General features: G+C 52.0%; 2 protein-coding genes across 10 annotated transcripts in view; one reads left to right on the top strand and one right to left on the bottom strand.

The window, feature by feature from the left end:
- SNRPA1 (small nuclear ribonucleoprotein polypeptide A') overlaps positions 1-24,647 on the top strand; it is an 840,838-nt gene that overhangs the window by 120,051 nt on the left and 696,140 nt on the right. The gene's annotated exons all lie outside the window — the stretch shown is intronic.
- The window catches only part of LOC133344079 (double-stranded RNA-specific adenosine deaminase-like), a 58,697-nt gene continuing 44,159 nt past the window's right edge, over positions 10,110-24,647 (bottom strand). For all 9 annotated transcript variants that reach the window (XM_061554384.1, XM_061554070.1, XM_061554510.1 and 6 more), the window contains 6 exons: positions 17,276-17,392; positions 15,661-15,800; positions 14,757-14,939; positions 12,846-12,979; positions 11,923-12,050; positions 10,110-10,799 (listed from right to left, as the gene is read on the bottom strand). In XM_061554384.1, the coding sequence (XP_061410368.1) occupies positions 10,544-10,799; positions 11,923-12,050; positions 12,846-12,979; positions 14,757-14,939; positions 15,661-15,800; positions 17,276-17,392 (958 nt within the window). In that variant the 3' untranslated portion in view covers positions 10,110-10,543. The remainder of the gene's footprint in view (positions 10,800-11,922; positions 12,051-12,845; positions 12,980-14,756; positions 14,940-15,660; positions 15,801-17,275; positions 17,393-24,647) is intronic.

The following is a 24,647-nucleotide window of genomic DNA, read 5'->3' as shown; positions in this document are numbered from 1 at the left end:
GCTGCTCCACCCTCGGGGTGGCGATGCTGCAGGCTCGGCTCTTCGCCGACGGTGGCGAGGCATTGCATGAGCACGTATGGGATAGGGGGGGGGCATTGGTGTGGAGAAATCAAAGTTGCTCGTGTGAAGAACGGTGTGGCCGGATTGTATGAGGGTCCATCAATAAGATTTTTTTAAAAATCCATAATCGAGTTTTTTTTTGTTGGGGTTAGATCGCGTAAATATAAACGTGTCGTTAAACCCGGCACAGCCAATCGGTAAGGTTTGTCACGGAAACAGAACGTGCCAATTCGTTACTAGTTCAGTACTAACCGGTGTGTTGCAGAGTAAACGCACAACATTTACAATCCGAGGATGACGTTTCGCCAATAATTACAACCGGCATCATCAGGCGGCAGCCACATTTGTGGTCGCGAAAGCCTCCGTGTTAAACTGTTCTTTTTAATAAAATACCGGCGTTCCTCGTATTAACGCAAACCTTCGGCCTTCTGCTCCAGAGCGCGAATTTGTAGTTACACAATTCGTCTTTTAGGGACATACTTCGCACTTTCGCTGTGAGTTTCAGTTATGCGCTCGAGAAAAAAAGATTGTAAGATATTTTTCCTAAATAAAAAAATATATTTTCAGTGATTAAAATATTCAATTTAACACTTCGTAGGAGGCTTTCGTGGACCAATATCATCCATAAGAGGTTTGTTTTTGGGGTTAGATCGCGCAAATATGTTTTTGCCTGATGATGCCGGTTGCAATTACTGGCGAAAAGTCGTACTCAGATTGTAAATGTTGTGGATTTACTCTCCAACACACCAGTTAGTTCTGAACTAGTAACGAATTGGCACGTTCGGTTTACCTGACAAACCTTACTGATTGTCTGTCGGCGGGTTTAACGACACGTTTATATTTACGCCATCTAACCCAAAAAAAAGTTACATTTTCAAAAAAGAAAAGTAACAATAGGTTTTACCTTTTCTGACAATAAAATATATTATCACACCATGTTTGTTTCCATGTTCACCATAAGTACTCTGTGGTTAACGCACTTGATTCCTTGCAAAAAAATTATATTTGGTTTTCGAACATCTTAACACTACTCCTGTTTTATTCCCATACAGGTTAAGCAATTTTCCTAAATAATAGGGGGTTTTCCCCTTTTTTCTGGCAACAAAACCGAAGCCTTTGGTACCTCATTTGCCAGTAAAAAATATGATAATTGGTTTTTACCCTTTTATCTGGCAAAAAAAAGGTGTCAGTTTTGTTGCCAGATAAAAGGGTAAAAAAACAATTATCAAAACTGAAGCCTGTTTACAGGGAATCATGTGTGCATTAACCACGGTCAAAATGCAAACAAAAAACACGCTCTGATAATAACGCGTTCGTTCGGAGTGGGCAGGTAGGAACTTGGTTGGACAGCGCATTCGTGCGATCCGTGTTACGCGACGCAAGCTGCGTGGGGGAAGCGCGTCACGTGGTGCTGAGCCCGCCCGAAGCACTCTATGAAATACAAATCGGGGGCTTGGCTATGCACGACAGACAAATAATCCCTGGTGGGCAGTGTGGAACTGTTGTTCCTACCTGTATAATGCATTGTCCTTGAAACTGATTGGTCCACACCAGAGACGGCTTTCTTTTGGGCCTCGTCTCAATTGGCGCTAGACCAGAGGACGCCAAAAGTGTATTTTTTGTTTGCATTTTGACCACAAGGATTGTGGTTAATGCACACATGATTCCTTGTAAAAGGTTTCAGTTTTGTTGCCAGAAAAAAAGGGGAAAACCCCTATTATTATATCTTGGTACTGGCAAAGGAGGTCTAATGATGTAGATGCCTATCCTTATTTTCCATACTTTGATACTGGAAAAAAAGGCGCTTTGATAGTTTTTATTTTATTTCTGACGCCAGCGGCCAGTGTCGCGGACTTGGGTGTCGCTGTCTTAGATCTAGTGGACATTGGTGAAAACTACTGGATGTGTGAAAAAGAGCTTTATAGCTCATCGTATTCCTCCAGTATAAATATTCTGAGATCTGCTGCCTCTGCTTGCATCGTGCGTTACTGCTGCAAGCAGCCCCCACGGAAGCATCCAAAAAGCGCTGACGCTACTCAGTAAGTAAATATTTGTAAGCGGCAATCTTTAAAAAATCTGAATTACGACGTTATTATACTCCTTATTAAGTATTTTTTTCTAATGTTGATAATGTAAAGTATTTCGTGTACACGTATTTTCTAAATCCAGGACTAAAAGAAGTTAAACGATACTTAAAAGTTTTCTTCGGTAACGCATCCCCCCCCTCAGAGCATGCATGTCTATGGGAAGATAGGCTTCAGTTACAGCGCGATTCGAATTACACGCCGTTTTTCAGGAACGCACATGGCGCGTTACGCGAGGGACGCCCGTGTGCATACGTGGTTTACACGCTTTTTATTAACTCACTCCGTCTGTTGTTGTATTCTCAAATCTTGTATCTAAATTTTTACCCACTTCCCAATGTGGTGTCGACTGCAAACTTGGTATACTTATGACATACTGATGACAATACTATATTCTATCATAAAAAACATCTTTTTTTATTTTTAAACACAAATTTTTATATGTTATGTTTCGACTTGGGTCGAATTGTCCACGCTCATACTGACGTTGGCTGTAAATCACCATGGTCCCTTACGTTATGGCAAGCTTCGGGGCCACTTCCTGGAGTCGTGGAGTTCTTCCATTACTAGTACGGTACATTTCATTAAAGCGTGTTTAAAAAAAAAAGTTTAAAGTTTTTTTTTAACTTATTAAATGGAAGCCACGCACTGTGCCACGGAGCTTCTAGCGGTAAACAAGGTACCGTATTTACCGGGTAACACTTCGCGCTACCTTTACCCTACCGGGTAATTCTTATTTGTGTCTTAACTAATTCTTATTTGTGTCTTAACTCGTCATTATTTTTATATATTTTTAGTCAATGTACGGGGCGCACCCCCACCATCGATACATCACGTTGTGACGCACGCTTGCACGCACCATCAACAGAAGGCGAACCGGTTATTAAAAGCAGGGGGACATAGAAAGATGGGGGAACGGGCTCCTTAACTGAGATTCTTAAATACGTTACCGTGTGTATGAATGTTTGGTTAGAAACCCTTTAAATCTGTGCTCTCTCTCGAGATGCCTGTTGTGGAAAATGGGCCGAGTTTTCCCCAATCCTGGCCAGCCGACTCAAAAAACGAAATTAACTAAGCCATCAAAAATAACCACTGTTATGCATTACATAGCTTCGTAACAAACTGGGACCCACGTCTAGCAAGCAGATCATCGTGGTTGGTGCAAGCGACGCCAACTGCTGATCTGCTGTCAAAGCTCAAAACCGGTCCGGAGTTTGCCCGCCGTTGAACGAATGCTGCCGATTCTAGATTTGAAGCTTTCGTGACTGCAAGGATTCATATTCTTAGGTTTTTTTCGGTAAAGTCACGTAAGGTAAAAAACTTAAATTAATGAAAGTAAAATAAAAATAAAATAAAAAATAAAAATCACGACGTTTCGGAGGCAACAGCTATCGTGCTGTGACGGTTCCACCTGAAGACGGAAGCTTGTGTTGCCTCCGAAATGTCGTGATTTTTATTTTACTTTTATTAATTAAAATGTTTTACCTACGTGACTTTACCGAAAAAACCTAAGAATATGAATGCCGTCGAAATTCTTCATTCCCAAGCGGGTCGCGCGGCCGAGGCGATGGGCATATAAACAAACTCTGAAATATTGTTTTTGTATACGTGGAAGGACGGATATGCGAATGAGGTGTCTTCCCCGCTTGATCGTGCCCAAACCTGTCCGTCAAAAACGATCCGGTGAGTGCGACCAAAGGTCGGAGGTCACAAGGCAGGAAAAAGCGCCAGCACCATGAGCAACATTGACACCCGAGGCAACTCTTCACACGCGGAATCTTTGTTGTTTTAATGAATGTAGCGATCACCGGGGAACTCTGGACCGAGCCACAAAAACCGACAAAGCCAGAAGAGTGGCCCCCGAGTTGTGACAAGATGGCAGATTTTGGTTTTCCGCTCTCGCTCGAAGACTGAAAACGAGCGGCACCTCCGGAACTCGGTAAAGCAACGCTGCCGTAACTGTCAAACCTCGGGTAAAGCCGAACGCCGCAGGGTGTATATATCTTTTTTTTTTACCAAAATCCACATCCATGCCAAAGATCATTCCCCTTTTTTTCCCGTCCAGGTGAGCAGATATAAAATATTTATCAGCACGCCACCATTCGCTGAGGGGGGGGGGGGGGGCAAAATAAAAACGTAAAAAGAGTAAAAATAAGTCGTAAAGTTATGACCTGTTAATGCAACGACAACTACGCGTCATAGAGTTTGCTAAACGAAAGCGAAACCGCCGTCTAAATTGTTAAAAAGTATTTTAAAAAAAGCGTGAAACCCGCGCTGAACATTTGAAGCACGCGACAACACACACGCGGAGAAAAATAATAAAAACGACGACGACCCCGGCCACCTTGGCGCGCAAAATCATAAACCTTTAACCCCCTTGTTGCGTTTTGCATTTCACGTTCACGTATCATCGATCGTCCACACCCGCCCGGCGTGCCGCGACCACGAAGAGGTGGAATCGACGAATATACATTTCATAAGGTTTTGTACCTCGGGTAAAAAAAACAATGCAGCTATTTTTCGATTTAAAGCTTTCGTGACTGCAGGGATTCATCTTCTTGGTTCTTTCGGTAAAGTCACGTAGAATGGAAATAAAAAAATAATAAAAAATAATAAAATCATTCTCACGACGTTTCGGCCACAACGCAAGCAGCCGTGCTCAGGTGAACAGGTCTGTCCATTCTACGTGACTTTACCGAAAGAACCAAGAACAACGCAGCTTTTGTGGTCGATGTCAAGCGCCCACTGCACCGTACCCCGTTCATTTCACAGGCTACATCGAAGGAACGGGAAACAGTTCTGTGGACGTCGGCAACGACTACAATAAACGTTTTTTTCTTTATCGAGGTACAGAATCATATGTTTTCCGTCGTTATTCAGCATCCATTCTTACATTTACAAAATATACCGAAGCTGGTACCCTCCCCCCTCCATCTCCCTACCAGTGGGCCTTAGCTGGTAAAATAAAAGTTGGTTTCGTCGTTAGTTTGGTTTTAGTCGGTCGAGCGCCTTCCAAATCGCCATGTTTTCCCCTGCACTCTCGTCACCACTGCACAAATCCGTCCAACATTTCCTCTAATTTGAACTGCAATGCGTGTAGCCCTCGCTGGACAATTTGCAATTTGCGGGCAGCGAGCTGGGAGAGTCGTTGGGTGGCAGTGGCGGACACCCAGGGCTGGCTCCCCAACTAGGCCTCGGCAAGGTAAGGTAAAAGTTAAAAACAACGAGCCTACATTTACCCTACCTTTTACCTCGCCACAATACAATCACTCTACCCTACCTGTTACCCTTTAGCAGGTAAGGTAAAAATCAACGAGCCTACCTTTACCCTACCTTTTACCTTACCACAATACAATCAATGACCCGACCTTTACCCTACCTTTTACCCTTACCCCATACAAACTACCCGATTACAGGGTAATTACTGGGGTACTACTACACATTAACAAGGTTTATACCGGTAAACGGCAGGTAGAGCGCTTTATACATACAGAATACTCTCGATTATTCCAATTTTACACGCTTTCTCTTAACTCACTCTGTTGTTGTATCCTCAAATCTTGTAACTCAATTTTAACCCACTTCCCAATGTGGTATCGACTGCAAACTTGGTATACTTATGTCATACTGATGACGATACTATAAACTATCATAAAAAAAGATATATTTTTAAACATTTTGAAAAAAATGTTACGTTTCGGCTTGGGTCTAATTGTCCACGCTCAACTGACGTTGGCTGTAATTGGCCACGGTCCCGTACGTTATGGCAAGCTTCGGGGCCACTTCCTGGAGTCGTGGAGTTCTGCCATTACTCGTACATTTAATAAAAGCGTGTTTTTAATAAAGTTTTAGTTTTAATATTACTTATTAAATGGAGGCCACGGACTGCGCCACGGATCGTTTAGCGGTAAACAAGGCACCGTATTTACCCTACCGGGCGTTTCTTCCGAGCTACCTTTACCCTACCCTTTACCTTACCCCTTGGCATGTCGACACATTTAACCTTTACCTTTACCCTTTTACCCGGTAAAAAGGGTAAATTACCTTACCTTGCCGAGGCCTACCCCAACCCACCACCCAACACTCACTCGTGCACATGTTCGTGGCCCTGACGGGAATCGCTAAGCCCTCGGGGATGTTGATAAGAGCCCAGCGGAATCCGCCAGCGACGTACAAAAACCGGCTGAGCTGCTCCCCATTCCACCCCCACCCTCGCACCCAGCTTTTGAAAGCGCGGCTCCTGACTCGAATAACGGGGGGGTCTGCGACGGTCAAAATAGCAAACTTTAAGAGGGTGGCAAAAAAAAAATTACGACTTCAAAAGCTACAACGCGACTCCCGCGTTCGCTGCGTGGTGTCATAGAGCGGACGGTGCACGCCGGATCGTCGGTCGGCGAGTGGCAGAGGTCGCAACCGGGTACCCGATACCCGTACCCTACCCGATACCCGGCTACCCTTACCCGGCCGGGTACGGGTACCCGTTTGCGACCCTGGTGCGGCCGGGTACGGGTAAGGAATCAAAACCCCTTTGCGACCTCTGGCGAGTGGGAGGGAAGCGCCAGTGAACCTACGAGTTACGGTGGCGGAATGTCGCTGCGGGGATGTCACCTTCCTCGCCTGGCGTGCAGGAGGTCGGGGGTTCGATCCCGACCCTGACACCCGCCGCTGCATATTTGGAGTTTGCGTGGTTTCCCAGTGGTTGCGCGGATTTTTTTTCTCTCCGGGTCCTCCGGTTTTTCCCTCCATATTTAAATTGTTTATATTAAGTCGCATCTGAAAAACGCAGCTAATAGCTCAGTCGGCTTTACCTGATTAAATAAAAAAGGCTATTTTCTATGTTTTTAGTGATTTTCTTACCGTTCCTACACCTTGCACCCCTATCGTGTTTTAGTATCGTTTGTTGTTGTCACCTTCTGACTCACCCCAACTCGACGTCTGTGAAAAAGAGCTTCATAGCTCATCGGATTCCTCCACTATAAATGCATATTCTGATTCTGATACCGCTGCGTAGGTTTTTCACCATTGTGCTGTCCAGCTACGCGATGTTTTCTCGGCTTCCACCGCTTCGGTTAATTTCAGTTTCGCGAAGACGCTCCCGTCGGAGCGTGGAGCGAAACGTCGGACATCGTGCCGAAGGGCACCACCGCGGCACAACCGCGAAGGCCTACGCCCGCGGAAAGACGTCGGTCCTTTAAAACTTCCCAAACGAGTCTTCTTGGTTCTTTCGGTAAAGTCACGTAGAAGGGAAATAATAAAATAATAAAAATAAAACATAATAAAATAATTCTCACGACGTTTCGGCCACAACGCAAGCAGCCGTCCTCAGGTGAAGACGTCTGACGCCGTCTCCCCGACAGACCTGGTCTTCACCTGAGGACGGCTGCTTGCGTTGTGGCCGCAACGTCGTGAGAATTATTTTATTATGTTTTATTTTTATTATTTTATTATTTCCCTTCTACGTGACTTTACCGAAAGAACCGAGAAGATGAATCCCTGCAGTCACGAAAGCTTTAAATCGAAATTCCCAAACGAGGTTGAACACGTGAAACGCGTCAGCTGTGCGAGTCCGTGCATGAATGGTGGAAGGTGCGGTAACTATGGCGACGGGCATCCAACTGCTAACAAGTGTCGTCGCCGTTTGGGGATTACGCCGTCGAAAACTGATCGGATCCAGTCGCGCAAAACTTGGCGGCAAACCAGCGCATTTTTTACCTACGTGACTTTTCGGTAAAGTCACGTAGGTAAAACATTAACATTGTGTTGCCTCCGAAACGTCGTGATTTTTATTTTATTTTTATTAATTTTAATGTTTTACCTACGTGACTTTACCGAAAAAACTAAGAGTATGAATCCTTGCAGTCACGAAAGCTTCAAATCTAGAGCCAGCACAGTGAGATTAACGTGGAACGCCGTTTTTGTCTCCGACCCCTGCTTGAATACCTCCAAGGACAGAGATTCCTTGGAAAGCATCGCATACACCGTTGTCTGTATAATACAGCTTTGATTCTACAGGTAGGAACAACAGTTCCACACTGCCCACCAGGGATTATTTGTCTGTCTGTCGTGCATAGCCACGCCTTCGATTTGTAATTCATAGAGCGCTTCGGGTGGGCTCTGCACCACGTGACGCGCCGCGTGACGCGGATCGCACGAATGCGCTGTCCAACCAAGTTCCTACCTGCCCACTCCGAAGGAACGCGTTTCCATAACTTGTTTTATGGAAAAAAAAAAGGTTTCACCTTCGCAGACCAATTCAAGTCGAGAGATTTCAAAAGCAGGGAACTGTTCAAAAGAGACACAGCATTCTCCGGATTGTAATTAGCATTTTTATGCAAAAAGTTGGGGATTATTTTCTTATAATCCCCGTGGCTGCACAGTAGTGCAGCAGTTAGTATCACCAATGCGGAGAAAAAGGCGGCTGGGTGTGGCGCTGGCCACGTGTGCCGTGTTGGCCTTCATAGGTGCTACTGGCTTACAGCACTTACCCCAAAGGTCAGTTAAGGGGGGATTTTTTGTCTTTGTGACCAGATCTGTGTAACACTCTATTGACACTGGGTGTAAGTTGGGGGTGCGTCTTAAGTTCCGGAACGTCTCATAATGTGGAGAAAACGTTAATTTTGTAATTCCACCTCACACTTGAAGCGTCGCTCACCTTCACCTTACACGCTAAGCCACGCCCATCGCCGACGAGCAGCCAATGATGCAACAGCCTTCCTGCCCGTTTTCCTGTGTCCTCGCACGCCATTGGCCGAGATCGGCGTGCCCTCAATGGGTGTGTCAAGGTTCGAGTCGGGGTAAATGCCGCAGGATGAACTCTAGCTATATGCGTGAAGGATTACGGTTAGCGGTTTACGGTAACAAGGTTGTGTTCACTCCCGAGGCATGCAACGATCCACGCTCCTCGCGAAAAAAGTACGTACAAACTCGTTGGTTCTTAATGTAAAGTCATGTAGATTGAAACACAAGCGATCGAAACGCCGTGATCTATTAATTTTCTACCTATGTGACTTCACCGAAAGAACCAAGGAGTATGGATTCCTGCAGTCACGAAAGCTTAAAATCAAGATTAAGTACGGACAAATGGGGAAATAAGGTGATTTCTGAGCGCGCTCGATTCGACACACGTTTCGCGAGTGCACAAATCCACTTGAACGGACGAACCGTCACATGTATAGTTAGCGCTGGGAGTGGGGGGCAGGGGGGAGGGGTTCAGGGTTAGAGTCAGGGCTATAACCACGCCAGTGCCTTTGAACTCGGGGTGGAGAGGGTGAGGGGTGCAGGGCTCCAATCGGATCAAATCAGGCAACCGAGGCTTCTTGCCGAAGCTCCCAGTCATCGTTCGCTCTGTGGGAGGTCACTCGTTCTCCAATGCTGCCCCCCTCCCTTCCCCCAGCCGGCAGTGCTGTCGGCTCCCAATCCCTGTCCCAAGTCCAGGTTCAATGCCTTCCCCTGCTCCTCTGCCTAGGACTGACTTCCTCTCTCTCTCCCTAAACAATAAATATGCTCACTGTTTTTTGTACGGTGTCTCGAGAGACGCTCACGCCTAAGACGCTGGGCGTGTAAATCCAAATGTGAAATAAAAAATTTGCTTTCGATTTAAAGCTTTCGTGACTGCAGGGATTCATCTTCTTGGTTCTTTCGGTAAAGTCACGTAGAATTATGAAAGCAACATAAAATGAGCGAGTTGACCCTACCACGACGCAAATTTTAAATCTTCTTGGTTCTTTCGGTAAAGTCACGTAGAATGGAAATAATAAAATAATAATAATAAAACATAATAAAATAATTCTCACGACGTTTCGGCCACAACGCAAGCAGCCGTCCTCAGGTGGAGAACAGGTCTGTCGAGAAGACAGCGTCTGTCTTTTCGACAGCCCTGTTCTTCACCTGAGGACGGCTGCTTGCGTTGTGGCCGAAACGTCGTGAGAATTATTTTATTATGTTTTATTTTTATTATTTTATTATTTCCATTCTACGTGACTTTACCGAAAGAACCAAGAAGATTTAAAATTTGCGTCGTGGTACGGTCAACTGGCTCATTTTATGTTGCTTTCATCATTTTGGTCACCCGGCAGGTCACTCTTGCAAATGAAACGATCCTGATCTCTTTGACCTTTCACCCGGCTAAACAATATGAACTTGAGTGCGCACCCAGTATAATCGACAGCTGACTGCGTTGCACTGAACTCTGGACCCGACTCGAACTCTGAACCCCAACTCAAAACTCTGCTTCCTAACCTCTAACCTCCAACCCTAAGTGGGGCAGGTAGGGGGGGCGTGGGGGGGGGCCGGGGTGGGGGTGGGGCAGGTGGACGGCGCTGCACCCTGCCCTACGTGACACGGCTCGTCCCGTCGCTACCGGGCTGCGATCGGGGTCTTCCCACCGCTCGCGCTCTCTCCTATGGATGGACCCCCTCCGTCTCGATGCGGAAGTTCTTCTCCTCCTGGGGCTTGCAGATCCAGCGGCCGTAGCCCAAAGTCTCGAGCCTGCGGAGCAGCAGGCCTTTGGCCTCCTGGTAGTGCAGGCTGGCACGCTTGGCCTGCGCATACGTGTCCAGCGACACGAGCTCGGGTTGGCCCAGGTGGTGGCACGCAGCGTGGAACAGCTGGAAGAGGCGCGCCTTGGAGATGCGTGACACGGCCTGGGAGCCGGTCCTGTGGACACACAGAACACGTGTGGGCGTGTGTGTGTGCGCGCGTGTACGCGTGTGTGCTTGCGGCACAACTAAAGACATTTGCCCCAACTGTCTGTTAAGATGCCAGTGGTTAGCGAGCTGCGCTATGAACCCTGCCACTCAAGTTTCATTCCCGCTGATGGCCGTCGCTGACAAATATCTGAATCAATCCTGGGCCTCCCCGAAGTCAACTCGGCAGTAAATGAGTACCTGTTGCGGTGTGTTAACATCACCACTCAGGAGACAAAGGCGGCCGGGCATGGTTCTGGCCACCTATCCCCCTCGTGTGCCGTGCCGGCTCTCATAGGTGCTCGCTAACAGCACTTACCCCAAAATTCTGTTAAGGGTATCCAGGGGATCTTGCCTGTGTGAGCAAGAGCACCTACTACGTGTGTGCATGTGTGCGTGCGTGACTGCGAGTGAGCGACTATGTGTGCGTGCGTGAGAGCGAGCGAGCGTGTGCGCGTATGTGTGCGTGCGTGACTGCGAGTGAGCGACTATGTGTGCGTGCGTGAGAGCGAGCGAGCGTGTGCGCGTATGTGTGCGTGCGTGACTGCGAGTGAGCGACTATGTGTGCGTGCGTGAGAGCGAGCGAGCGTGTGCGCGTATGTGTGCGTGCGTGACTGCGAGTGAGCGACTATGTGTGCGTGCGTGAGAGCGAGCGAGCGTGTGCGCGTATGTGTGCGTGCGTGACTGCGAGTGAGCGACTATGTGTGCGTGCGTGAGAGCGAGCGAGCGTGTGCGCGTATGTGTGCGTGCGTGACTGCGAGTGAGCGACTATGTGTGCGTGCGTGAGAGCGAGCGAGCGTGTGCGCGTATGTGTGCGTGCGTGACTGCGAGTGAGCGACTATGTGTGCGTGCGTGAGAGCGAGCGAGCGTGTGCGCGTATGTGTGCGTGCGTGACTGCGAGTGAGCGACTATGTGTGCGTGCGTGAGAGCGAGCGAGCGAGTGAGTGGGCGTGTGCGCATATGTGTGCGTGCGTGACTGCGAGTGAGCGAGTATGTGTGCGTTCGTGAGAGCGTGCGTGCGTGAGAGCGAGCGAGCGAGTGGGCGTGTGCGCGTATGTGTGCGTGACTGCGAATGAGCGAGTGAGCCTGCTTACGCGTTGTTAATCTTGCCGTGCGTGCCATCTAGCACCTCCTCGGGCTGCCCCTCGGCGTTCCACGTGAGCGACGTCTCCTTAGTCTTCCCTGTCTGGCGGCCAGAGTCGTAGCGGCTCACACGACCCAGCTGACAAAGACAAAGACAACCCCCAGACTGTTGAGGCAAGTGCTGTTAGCGAGTAGCACTTATTATGGGGCCGGCACACGGTGGGTTGGCCAGCACCATGCCCGGCCGCCTTTGTCTCCCCAGTGGCGATGATTACACATCGCACCAGGTACTCATTTAAGGCCGAGTCGACCTAGTGGAGGCCCAGGACCAGTTCAGATAATCGTCACTGGTGTTGGCCTTGAACGCGAATCGAATTCGGTTCGCCGGGTTCGTAGCGCAGCGGCGCTAACCGTTACACTGTCGCTAATTGTACACACACACGCAAACCCATGCATTCACAGACGCAGTGCCTCACAGCAACAAGGGCCTGGGTTCAATTCCCAGCACACTCATCGTGCAGCAGCAAAAAAACACACACACAGGGCCAGGGCTCGAACTCACGAAACACCAAAACCCAGGGGGCATGAGCCTGGTGCCACCAAAAGACAAAAGGACACACACAAACTCGGCACCAGGCTCGGCATTGCCTGCCCGGCATTGGCGACACGGCCATTATGAAACCCAGAATCAGAATATTTATTGACACTGCTAGGAGGAATCCGATGAGCCGTAAAGCTCTTTTTTCCCCAAAAACATTACAAAAATACGATAGGAGTCCAGAGTTAAGGAATGGCAAAAGTCATATTTTTTTAACGTTTTATTTTACCACGTAAACCCCGCTGGGCCATTAACCCACCGAGCCATTAGCTTCTTTATCGGAAGCAACCTGGCCACAAATGAAAGCTTAACCAAGCGGCTTGTCACGTGCGCTACCGTGGGGTGGTTGAGCCGGTACGCGGGCGGCAGCTGCTGCCCCCACAGGGAGTCTTCCTCCGCCTCGCCGGGGCCACGCTTGTCCAGGCGGCAGCAGACGGCCCGGGACAAGTGGCCGTGGCTGTAGAGGAACCCTGACGGCGGTGGGGGAGGAGAGGGGAGCGAGGGGGAGGAGAGGGAGGCGATGGGGAGTGAATGCACGAGCGCGGCGAGAGCAGTGTTGTGTGCGTGCAGAGAGGAGGTGAGGGGTGGTGGCGGAGCGGTTAGCGCGCTGCGCTACGAATTCGGAAACACGGGTTCGATTCCCACTCACGGTCAACACAAGCGTTGTACCGAGCGTGATAGAGCTCAGGTAGACAGGGGTAAGGGTAGAGTTGTACCGAGCGTGATGGAGATCAGGTAGACAGGGGTAGGGGTAGAGCCGTACCGAGCGTGATGCAGCTCAGGTAGACGGGGGTAGGGGTAGAGCTGTACCGAGCGTGATGCAGCTCAGGTAGACGGGGGTAGAGCTGTACCGAGCGTGATAGAGCTCAGGTAGACAGGGGTAAGGGTAGAGTTGTAGCGAGCGTGATGGGGCTCAGGTAGACGGGGGTAGGGGTAGAGCTGTACCGAGCGTGATGCAGCTCAGGTAGACGGGGGTAGGGGTAGAGTTGTAGCGAGCGTGATGCAGCTCAGGTAGACAGGGGTAGGGGTAGAGCTGTACCGAGCGTGATGGGGCTCAGGTAGACGGGGGTAGGGGTAGAGTTGTACCGAGCGTGATGGAGCTCAGGTAGACAGGGGTAGGGGTAGAGCTGCACCGAGCGTGATGGAGCTCAGGTAGACAGGGGTAGGGGTAGAGTTGTACGGAGCGTGATGGGGCTCAGGTAGACGGGGGTAGGGGTAGAGCCGTACCGAGCGTGATGGAGCTCAGGTAGACAGGGGCAGGGGTAGAGTTGTACCGAGCGTGATGGAGCTCAGGTAGACGGGGGTAGGGGTAGAGCTGCACCGAGCGTGATGGAGCTCAGGTAGACAGGGGTAGGGGTAGAGTTGTACCGAGCGTGATGGAGCTCAGGTAGACGGGGGTAGGGGTAGAGCTGTACCGAGCGTGATGGAGCTCAGGTAGACGGGGGTAGGGGTAGAGCTGTACCGAGCGTGATGGAGCTCAGGTAGACGGGGGTAGGGGTAGAGCTGTACCGAGCGTGATGGAGCTCAGGTAGACGGGGGTAGGGGTAGAGTTGTACCGAGCGTGATGGAGCTCAGGTAGACGGGGGTAGGGGTAGAGCTGTACCGAGCGTGATGGAGCTCAGGTAGACGGGGGTAGAGCTGTACCGAGCGTGATGGAACTCAGGTAGACAGGGGTAGGGGTAGAGCCGTACCGAGCGTGATGGAACTCAGGTAGACAGGGGTAGGGGTAGAGCTGTACCGAGCGTGATGGAGCTCAGGTAGACGGGGGTAGAGCTGTACCCAGCGTGATGGAGCTCAGGTAGACAGGGGTAGGGGTAGAGTTGTACCGAGCGTGATGGAGCTCAGGTAGACGGGGGTAGGGGTAGAGCTGTACCGAGCGTGATGGAGCTCAGGTAGACGGGGGTAGGGGTAGAGCTGTACCGAGCGTGATGGAGCTCAGGTAGACAGGGGTAGGGGTAGAGCTGTACCGAGCGTGATGGAGCTCAGGTAGACAGGGGTAGGGGTAGAGTTGTACCGAGCGTGATGGGGCTCAGGTAGACGGGGGTAGGGGTAGAGCTGTACCGAGCGTGATGGAACTCAGGTAGACGGGTAGGGGTAGAGTTGTACCGAGCGTGATGGGGCTCAGGTAGACAGGGGTAGGGGTAGATCCGTACCGAGCGTGATGGAGCTCAGGTAGACGGGGGTAGGGGTAGAGTTGTACCGAGCGTGATGGAACTCAGGTAGACAGGGGTAGGGGTAGATCCGTACCGAGCGTGATGGAGCTCAGGTAGACGGGGTGCAGGAAGTGTGCGAGCAACGCGCCCTGCAGGCCCAGCACGTTCCAGCGCAGGATCTTGTCGCTGCACGACATCGTGCGCAGGCGCTCGCCGCGCTGGATGCCGTCCCAAGTGGGCATCACGTCGCTCGACTCCACGGGAATGGTGCCCTCGCCTGCGCTCACACACGCACACACGCGCGAGGTCGTACACGCGCGCACACACAAAGACAAGACAACCATACCACCGCGCCGTGTAGCCTGTAACAGGACCTTTCCCGGGAACAATGAGGAGTGAGATGCCCCTGTAGTTGTTACAGTCCGTGCGGTCCTCCCCCCACGGCACTGCCTGCCTACCACAGCGTTGCCATCCGGCACCAACGAGGGGGTAGTGGGTTGTTTTTGCCGGACACACACAGGATCACACACAGAAGATCATACACACACAGAAGATAATACACACACACAAGATCATATACTATACACACACAATCATCCACACAGGAGGTCTTGGGATCGATCCCGACCTTGACACGTGTATATTTGGAGTTTGCATATCTCTCTCTCTCCGTGGTTGTGTGCATTTTTCTCCAGATCCTCCGGTTTTTCCCTTCACATTTAGAATGAACACCACGTGTTTTAGAGTATTTGGCTGCGATAAATTTCCACGTGATAATCCACTTCGTTGAGCTACCATTTGTGGCCAGGTCGCTTTTGAGAAAGAGCGACATAGTTCAGCGGGGGCCTTCCCTGCAGCCCTCACAGGAGACAACTGCCATACGATGCCGACCCCTGACCTCTCTCTGCCAATGACACCTCTGCTTAACTCCTACACCCCACCGCGTGACCCCCCCCCACCTCACACGACCCCCGCCCTCGCCATTCCCAACCGCTCACCGTTCTCGATCTTTGTCCGTAGCTTCCCCTGCCTGGCGTTATCGAAGAGGGGGCGGTGCGGCCCCCCGGAGGAGCCCCCCCCGTCGGCTGGCTCGCTGGCCGTCTTGTCGAAGATGGCACCGTCGCCGCACGGGGCGGTGCTGGGAGGCAGGAGGGGGGGGGGGTTGGGGTCGGGGGGGGTCAGCGGTTCGCAGCGGGTGGGGGGGGGGCGGGCAACGTCGTTAATCTTTTTAGATTTGAAGCTTTCGTGACTGCAAGGATTCATACTCTTAGGTTTTTGTTGGTAAAGTCACGTAATAATAAAAGTAATAATATTTTATTTCCATTATTACTTTTATTAACTTTTAATTTTATTTTTTACTTACGTGACTTTACCGAAAAAACCTAAGAGTCGTTAATCTTCGCTGAAGTTTTTTTTGTTTCGTGGGGTGGGCGGAACGGGCTATTGGTAGGCCTCGGCAAGGTAAGGCAAAAGGTCAAAAACAACGAGCCTACCTTTACCCTACCTTTTGCCCTTACCGCATACAAATTACCCAATTACAGGTTAATTACTGGGGTACTACACATGAACAAGGTTTATAACCGGTAAATGCTCGGTAGTGCTTTAATCATATAGAAAATACTCTCGATGATTCCAATTTTAAATGGAGGCCACGGACTGCGCCACAGAGCTTTTAGCGAGCGGTAAACAAGGTATTTACCGGGTAATACTTCGCGCTACCTTTACCCTACTGGGAAATTCTTCCGCGCTACCGTTACCCTACCCTTTACCGTACCCCTTGGCAAGTCGACATCTTTACCCTTTTAGCTCTACCCTTTTACCCGGTAAAAAGGGTAAATTACCTTGCCGAGGCCTAGCTATCAGGGGCCCCCTGCACGCACCGCCCCCCCCATCATCAAGAGCGCAAGTCGTAAACGGGGATTGTTAACGGGGGACGCAGCGAGAGGCAGAGGTCGCAACCGGGTACCCGATACCTGTACCCTACCCGATACCCGGCTATCCGTACCCGGCCGGGTACGGGTACCCGTTTGCGACCCTGGTGCGGCCGGGTACGGGTACGGGTAAGGAATCAAAACCCGTTTGCGACCTCTGGCGAGAGGTCCGCTAGAAACCAGCGAGTCGAGGCGGAGCTCACGGGCGAGTGCGGCCGCCCGCTCGGCGCGTCACTCGCGTGACAAAGACGAGATCTCGCCGCTCGGGTTTTTTAACCAGCGACAGCGGTTGAAAAATTAAATTGCTAATTTATTTTGTTTGAACCAAGTGCCAAATGAAGGGACCAGAATAGAGTCTCATTTGTGAGTGTCCTGGGGCATTCGTCTGCCAGTACGGGGCGATGATTGCTGCTGCTAATGCTGCGTGTAGAATCCCAATTGCATATTTGCGGTGTCATTTTCGCATTTTGCACATTTTAACCGTCACGCTCGTGGCACACAACGGCCCTAGTTCTGGCGAACGACGCCACGGGGGCGTTTCACGTCCGCTGCGAGCGAAGCAGACGGCGTGCGACGCTACCACGGTTCACAACGCGCCGTCACCGCCCAACTCATGGGTCAGAGGTCACGGGTTTGCAGGGGGGGGGGGCGGGGTCAGGACGGGGAGGGGTCATTAGGTCACCTGATGTAGAGGTGGAATTGAACGTCGTTCCTGACGGCTAACTTGCCGTCGAACTCGCAGAAGATGCTCTGATCGGGGTCGCTGGGGTCGTGCAACATCAGCTGACTGTAGAGGAACCTGCAGGGAGCGCACGCGCAACGCAGAGACACGCCTCATTAAGGCACGGCGGTCTCCTTAATGTGTGCACACGTGTTGAACTTCGTGAGCACCGTACGTAGCAAACCGTGCTACGTACGGAGATCGGGGGACCTCGTTAGGACCGAGAGACCTCGTCAAGGCAAGGAGACTCAAGAGTGAGCATCGGGTAGAGTGATACAGACACGCGTCATTGTCCACAGACATTAACAAGTCTTGAGAGAAACCCCCATCATCCAAAAGACAGAGATCTCGTCATGACCTCGTTAAGATAGATTTTGTTAAGGTACAGAGTGACCTTGTCCAGATGAAAGAGACACAAATGCATGCATGCAGAAACACAAACAGACGTATACAAATACGCAAATGCACGGACACAAATACACACAAGCGTGAACACAAGACGTAAACATACATACACAGACATATATATAGAGAAACGCAGAGACACAAATACACACATTCACAGGCCACAAGCACACATCAAGAGAAATGACAATGTCAAAGATCCCCATATAGCGTTAACAGACTGTTAGGGGAAGTGTTGTTAGCGAGCACCTGACACAGCACACGAGGAGGTGGGTGGCTAGCACCACGCCCGGCCGCCTTTGTCCCCTTAGTGGCGATGTTTACACACTGCACCAGATACTCATTTCAGGCTGAGTCGACCTAGGGGAGGCCCAGGACCTGTTTAGATTATCGTCACTGGTGTTGGCCATGATTACCGCTCCACTAAAAAAAAAACAATGACACACACACACATACAAGTACGTGCGCACGCGCGCTTGCAAATTAACAAAAATCACACTGGGCAACGCGTCTTCAAATTTTCCCTTGCGGTGAAATGTCAAGAGCGCTGGGAGACTCGCACCCGAGTGGACGCTCGGTGATTAACACGATCATCGTTGTGCCGGAGCGATGGCAGGGTGACTCAGAGGTGAGGGCTCTGTGAGCTAGCACCACCGAGCTTGGCCTGGGTGTGAAACCGCACAGCAGCCTCTGATTTTGACACCCTACAGTGAGTCAAGCCCGGTCACCAATCACTGCACAAGCAATAAAAATAAAACTCATCATGTGAAACTTTGATTAGTAATTGATTTTTGCGTTAGGCCAAGTAATGATCTGTATATGAATGTATGTATGTTCAGCATCTTTCGCACCATTCGTAGCCAACTGTGCTGATTTCGTTGGTGCGGGACACATTTATGTTGTTAAGACCCACTCCCCCACCTAACAGAGCCGAACAACTTAATTTGTCGCGCGCGCCGGCGTTTAAAGTGACAATTATTATTGCCGCCGCCACCGTCGTCATGGATTCAGCTCTCGCATCGGTAAAACAGAAAGTACGGTTCGCGCAACCGAACGGAGCATGGATCGTACATAATACTGGCTGCTGGAAAAACACCACGCGCAACGTGACATCTTTTTTGTCTGGGCTAATTTAAAATATAGGTACGACTGTCGCGTGAAGAACACGGGAGCGAGGGAAAGTTGAAGACGCCGCCTCGAGTGCCGTGCGACTCAGTAGCAGAGCGGGCGGGACAGCGCTGCCCACCCCTTCAGTGGCGGCTCTGCGATATCCGCTTCCGCGGGGTGGCGTTCTCTAGCTCAAAGGGCTGCGCGGGCCCTGCGAGACTTCCGAATGGATTCTTCCCCTCGTGACGACGCGACGGCGTCGTCACGAGGGGAGGGGGGGGCATCAAAGGAGCCGAAAAACAAACGAATAAAAACTTTAAACAAAAAAAATCATCACCAGCCTGACAGGGAGAGGCGGTGGCTGCAATGCCAGCAAAGCACACGACGACCACAAAGGCAGGGAGGCAATGTGAGCTGAGTTCAAGGTGGGTGGGGGGAGCGTCGTCGACGGGGGTGGTCGGGTCAGCAGTGGGCGCTGTTGCAGAGGCTATCGCGATCTGCGGGGGGAAGCACGCGGCGTCGTGCGTGGCTGGGGCAAGCGGGGTGAGTAGCAGGTGGGCGAGCGATTCCTAGATCGGCGGGTAGGACGACTGTGTGTCAGGTGGTGTGAGCGGGTAGGTACGTGGAGAATAGATTGGTAGGCAGGTTGATGTTTTGGTGGGGGGAGTGGGTAGGCAATTTAACACGTAGGCTTTCGCGACCAAAATGATGCATATTAGAGGTGTTTTGGGTTAGATCGTGTAAATATAAATGCGTCGTTAAATCCTCCACCACGCGACACAGCCAATTAGTAAGGTTTGTCACGTGAACAAAACATGCCATGGCTGTCGCCCGATGAGGCTGGTTATAATTACCGGCGAAATGTCGTACTCAAATTGTAAATGTTATGGGTTTGCTCTCCAACACACCGGTGTGCTGTACTAGTAACCAATTGCCATTTTTTTTTACAAACCCTTACTAATTGGCTGTGTCGGGTGGCGGCGGGTTTAATGATACATTTATATTCACGCGATCTCACCCAAAAACTCGATTATGGGTAGAGAAGTGAAAGAGAAGATGGATTGGTGTGCTGATCGGCGAGTGGGTGGATGAGTTCGGTTGGTGGGGGAATATAAGTGAAAAGGAATATTGTTGGTAGGTTGTTGTGCTGATACGGCGAGTGGGTAGGTGAGTAACTCGGTGAGCGGACTCACCCATTCAACCCCTCACCCATTCCTCACTCACTCTCTCACCTTCCTGTATTTACCACTCGCCTACCTAACTGCAATTGTTAACCAATAAATGAGTGGCATGAGTGAGCGATCAAGTTGGTGGCTGACGTATTGGTGGTGTGTGGATGAGTGAGCGAGCGCGTCAGCAGGTATGACTGACGGACGAGCGGCTGACTTGGGCAACCGCACCTAAAATCAAAACCTTCACCGCCGCCACCACCGCCGCCGCCACGAAAACTGACATCAATGGAGACTGCCACCACCCACCACACCCATCCAACCGCCGGTTCAAACGGCGTTTCATCTGATGCCGTTACGATTCCGGGGTGGTGCAGGGGGCATTCCTTCTCACGCACACCACACACCCTGCAGAGTCACGACCGTACAACGCATCGGCCCGTTGTGTTCGCGGCTACGGAGATTGGCGATAACGCCGTACGCCGGACCGTCGTCTGACACCCGGCACGACAATGGCGCGGTGGGGGCTTGTTCCGCAGCTGCTAAAACGGTAAAGGTGCAGCCCTACAACAGCTTTTCTCCCGCCAATGTTGGCGGAACGCCCCGCTGGCTAAAAGTTGAGGCTCTAGAGCCCCCCCCCCCATCACCTCCAAATACGAGAGCGTTTGGGCCTACTCTTCCACACCAGCCAAACGTCGTGGAATGGGGGGGGGGGTTACACACACTTCACCCAATCACATCTGTGCCCGCGCCGAGGGACGGAATCGAAGCCGACCTCGCGAGTCTGACGCCGGTGCCGACTGGTGCGCCCGGCGTTCTGCGCCAAACGAGCCCCCCGCACACCGACCAGCCGGCGCTCTCGCCATGAGCAACACTCGCAATCGATGCCGCTCATTCAAGTCTGGCGCTAAATATTGATAAATATCGACCACAGCAGTCCCCTTAGAACTTCCGTAAATCTATTTACTGCTCACAAAGCCATGAACCCGCGTTACGTTGGTGGGGGTGCGAGAGTCCACGTTGCGCGACCCTCTGGTCGGGGGAACACCGCGACACGGGAGGTCGCCGGCTCCATCTCCCGGCGCGGCGGTCGAAGCAGCGGTGGCGAGCTTCTCGATTCCTCCCCCCAGCTTCTTGCGTCCACCCAGCGGCATAAAAGTGGCTTCATCGATTGGCAGGCCGCGCGCGGCGAGGTCAAGCGTGGCTACTCGCGCCTCTTCCCAGACGTTTAGCACAGCGTGGAAGAGTAGGCCAAGAACCTTCTCTACGGTGCGCTCTGAGTAGGGGGCGGGGGGCCCTTCAACCGGCAGTGACGTGAGCACACGATTGTGGGGGCTGCATCTCTGCCCTGGCCACCGCTGATTTAAGTACGGGCGTGACGACGACGACACGTAGGAGAATATCGATTGCTAAGCTCGAGATATAGATGCACGCGCGTCTATCTCACGTTGCGTCGTGAGATGCATTTTCTCTCCTCCCCACCACCCCGGTCGCGGCTGTTGCGTTGCTTTGTTTGACCGCGGGACTGCGGTGAGCACGGTTGGCTACGTAGGGACCAGGTGGGCAGGAAGCCGTGATAACACTACCCCAAATCCACCCGGTCTGGACATGAAAGGCCTGGGTCCGACCCTCCTTTCTTTCGCGCGCGCTCGTCCCCCCGTCTCCTGCCCCCCCCACCCCTGCCCGCGTCGACCCGGAGGTCTCCGTCGCCATGGTTACGCGGGTGTCCCAGCGCCTACCACCGCAATCACCCGGAACGCGCCCGGTATTAGTCGGGTCTGCAAAGCCCAGCGGGGGTTTGAGACTGGACTAGCACCACCAGCACCACCAGCACCACCAGCACCACCAGCACCACCACGCGTAACAGTCGCTACAGGTTGCAGGGCCACGCACGGCAGTGCACCAAACTCCACTGTTGTACCGTACTCGTACGCCCCAACGTCTACGCTCCGCGCCTTCACCAAGCCGCCTAGACCAGCGTGGTGAAGTATGACAAAAACAATAACGCCCCGCTCCCCCAGTCCATCACCACCCCCCCCGCCCCCAATCACATTTTCTCATAGTCCGGTGCACGGGGCGAGCCCTCCCCCTCCCGGCCCCGTGGTGCAGTTGCACCGCCTGCACAGCCGACGGCTACCGAAGCCAACCGGCGATCTTCGCGCTCAGAAAGTTACGTCGGCGGCGACGATCGCCGGTGACACATTGAGATCCAGGGTTCCTTGCGGTCTATTGTAATCCCCCCCCACCCACCCTCGTCCCAACCCCCGCAGATCAATTATGCATCGCTTGCAATCAATTACAATCACTTACAACGCGGTCTAGAGAGCACAGCTCCGTTAAAGGGTCGCTTCTTCAATTATTTATGAGCGGTGGCGATTGATGGATGGACCGACGCACGCACGAACGGGCACACGGACGGGCGGATAGAGTGACAGCAGTGACAGAGGAACAGATCGGCGCGGGGAGGGATAGACGAATGGACAGACGGACGGACGGATTGATGGATAGATAGGTATACGAATGGACAGGCAGAATGAGAGATTGACGGACAAGCACGCGGGCGGATGAATGGACGGATGAAGAGACTGACAGGTTGGGTGGACAGACAGAGAGACGCGGAAACAGGCGGGCAGATGGCAAGAGAGAGATAGAGCGGCAGGCAGGCAGACGGACACAAATATCTATTTATGGACAGGGTGGCAGCCAAAGAGACAATTGGACGAAAAATATGCAGACAAACGAACAAACAGAGAGACCAACAGACAGGCAGGTGGGCAGTCATGCGGGCAGACAGACAGATGGAAAATAGACAGAATGGCAGACAGACTAAGAAATGGATAAATGGACAAACCAGGCAGCCCAGCATGCAGACGCAGAAACATGGACAGAAAGACAAAGAGACAAACAGACACGCAGACGGACAGGCAGCCAACGCGCAGACAGACAGACAGCAAGAGATGGATGGTGAGCGTAAGGGTGGATGGGCCAGGGGATGGCGGAGGGGAAATTGAAAGCTGGAAACTGGGTCAAGAGGAGGCAGGTGCATGGGGGTGCGTGGGGGGTGGAGGCGGTGTGTGGGGGGGGGGGGCATGCCAGGGGGATCCCACACGGAACAGCGAGCATGGTGAATCCACTCGCCAGGGTCAATCACGTCTCTCCGTGTGCACGCAACAAAGACAAAGATCCCCCGTGTAGCCTTAACAGACTGTTGCGGAAAGTGCTGTTAGCGGGCACCTATGAAGGCCGGCACGGCACACGAGGGGGTGGGTGGCCAGCACCACCCCAGTGGCGATGTTTACACACCACACCAGGTACTCATTTGAGGCTGAGTCGACCTAGGGGAGGCCCAGGACCGGTTCAGATAATCGGCACTGGTGTTGGCCGTGAGCGGGAATCGAATCCGTGTTGCCGGGTTCATAGCGCAGCGCGCTAACCGCTACGCTATCGCTCCCCACAACACACACAACAGACAAAGATCCCTCATGTAGCTTGCACAAGCTGCTGGGGCAAGTGTTCTTAGTGGGCACATGTTAAGGCCGACGAGGCACACACGAGGGGATGGGTGGCGCCAGCACCACCATGCCTAGCCACCGTTGTGTGGGGGGGGGGGGGGCTGCGCGCGTTTCCCCTTCGCGTCGCGATTATTTCCGCGGCTATCGGGCAAATATCGTTGGTCGGCGGGAAAGAGTCTTAGCCGGGGACGGCGCTGCGGACAAACAAAGGTGGGCGGTCTCCTTAATTCAATCCAAAGGGCAGCCGGACAACACGAGCCGCATCGAGGGAGTGCAGGATTAGGGAAATAAAGCGTGTGTTGTGGCATTCCAGAAGGAATAAAGAAACAAGTAAATAATTAAGGGGCTATATAGAAAATTAAATAAGCTGGTCCCATCGCGTTGTCGCACGCCAGTGAATAACTTTTCAAATTAAAAGATTTTCTTTTCCTTCGGGGGAAATGGCTTTTTAAATTTTTAATAAAGATTTTTTATGCTCTTCCTAATGCACTCGGAGCTGTTGTGTGTATGTTTGTGTGGCGTGTGTGTGTGGCGTGATGTGTGTGTGTGTGCGATCGGGTGGGGAGCGGTGATGTGTGTGTGTGTGGCGTGGCGTGTGCGTGATGTGTGTGTGTGTGGCGTGGCGTGATGTGTGTGTGGCGTGGTGTGTGTGGCGTGTGGTGCGTGTGTGGGCGATCGGGTGGGGAGCGGTGGTGTGTGTGTGTGGCGTGGCGTATGCGTGATGTGTGTGTGTGTGGCGTGTGCGTGATGTGTGTGTGTGTGGCGTGTCGTGTGCGTTATTGTGTGTGTGTGTGCGATCGGGTGGGGAGCGGGGCACAGCGGTTAGCGCGCTGCGCTACGAACCCCGGTGACCCGGGTTCGATTCAAGCTCACGGCCACCAACACCCAGTGACGATAATCTGAACCAGTTCTGGGCCTCCCCTAGGTTGCCTCGGCCTCAAATGAGTACCTGGTGCGCTGTGTAAAAACATCGCCACTGGGGAGACAAAGGCGGCCAGGCGTGGTGTTGGCCACCCAGCCCCTCGTGTGCCATGCCGGCCTTCATGAGTGCTCATCAACAGCACTTGCCCCAACAGCCTGTTAAAGCTACACGGGAGATCAATGTCTTTGTGCGGATCGGGTGAGTGGATCTGTGTGCGA

Source organism: Lethenteron reissneri, chromosome 1, assembly GCF_015708825.2.
Source record: "Lethenteron reissneri isolate LAM-NWPU_2019-01 chromosome 1, ASM1570882v1, whole genome shotgun sequence".
Lineage (NCBI taxonomy): Eukaryota > Metazoa > Chordata > Hyperoartia > Petromyzontiformes > Petromyzontidae > Lethenteron > Lethenteron reissneri.
The sequence above is the reverse complement of the archived record's forward strand: the minus strand, read 5'-3'. Positions and strand labels throughout refer to the sequence as shown.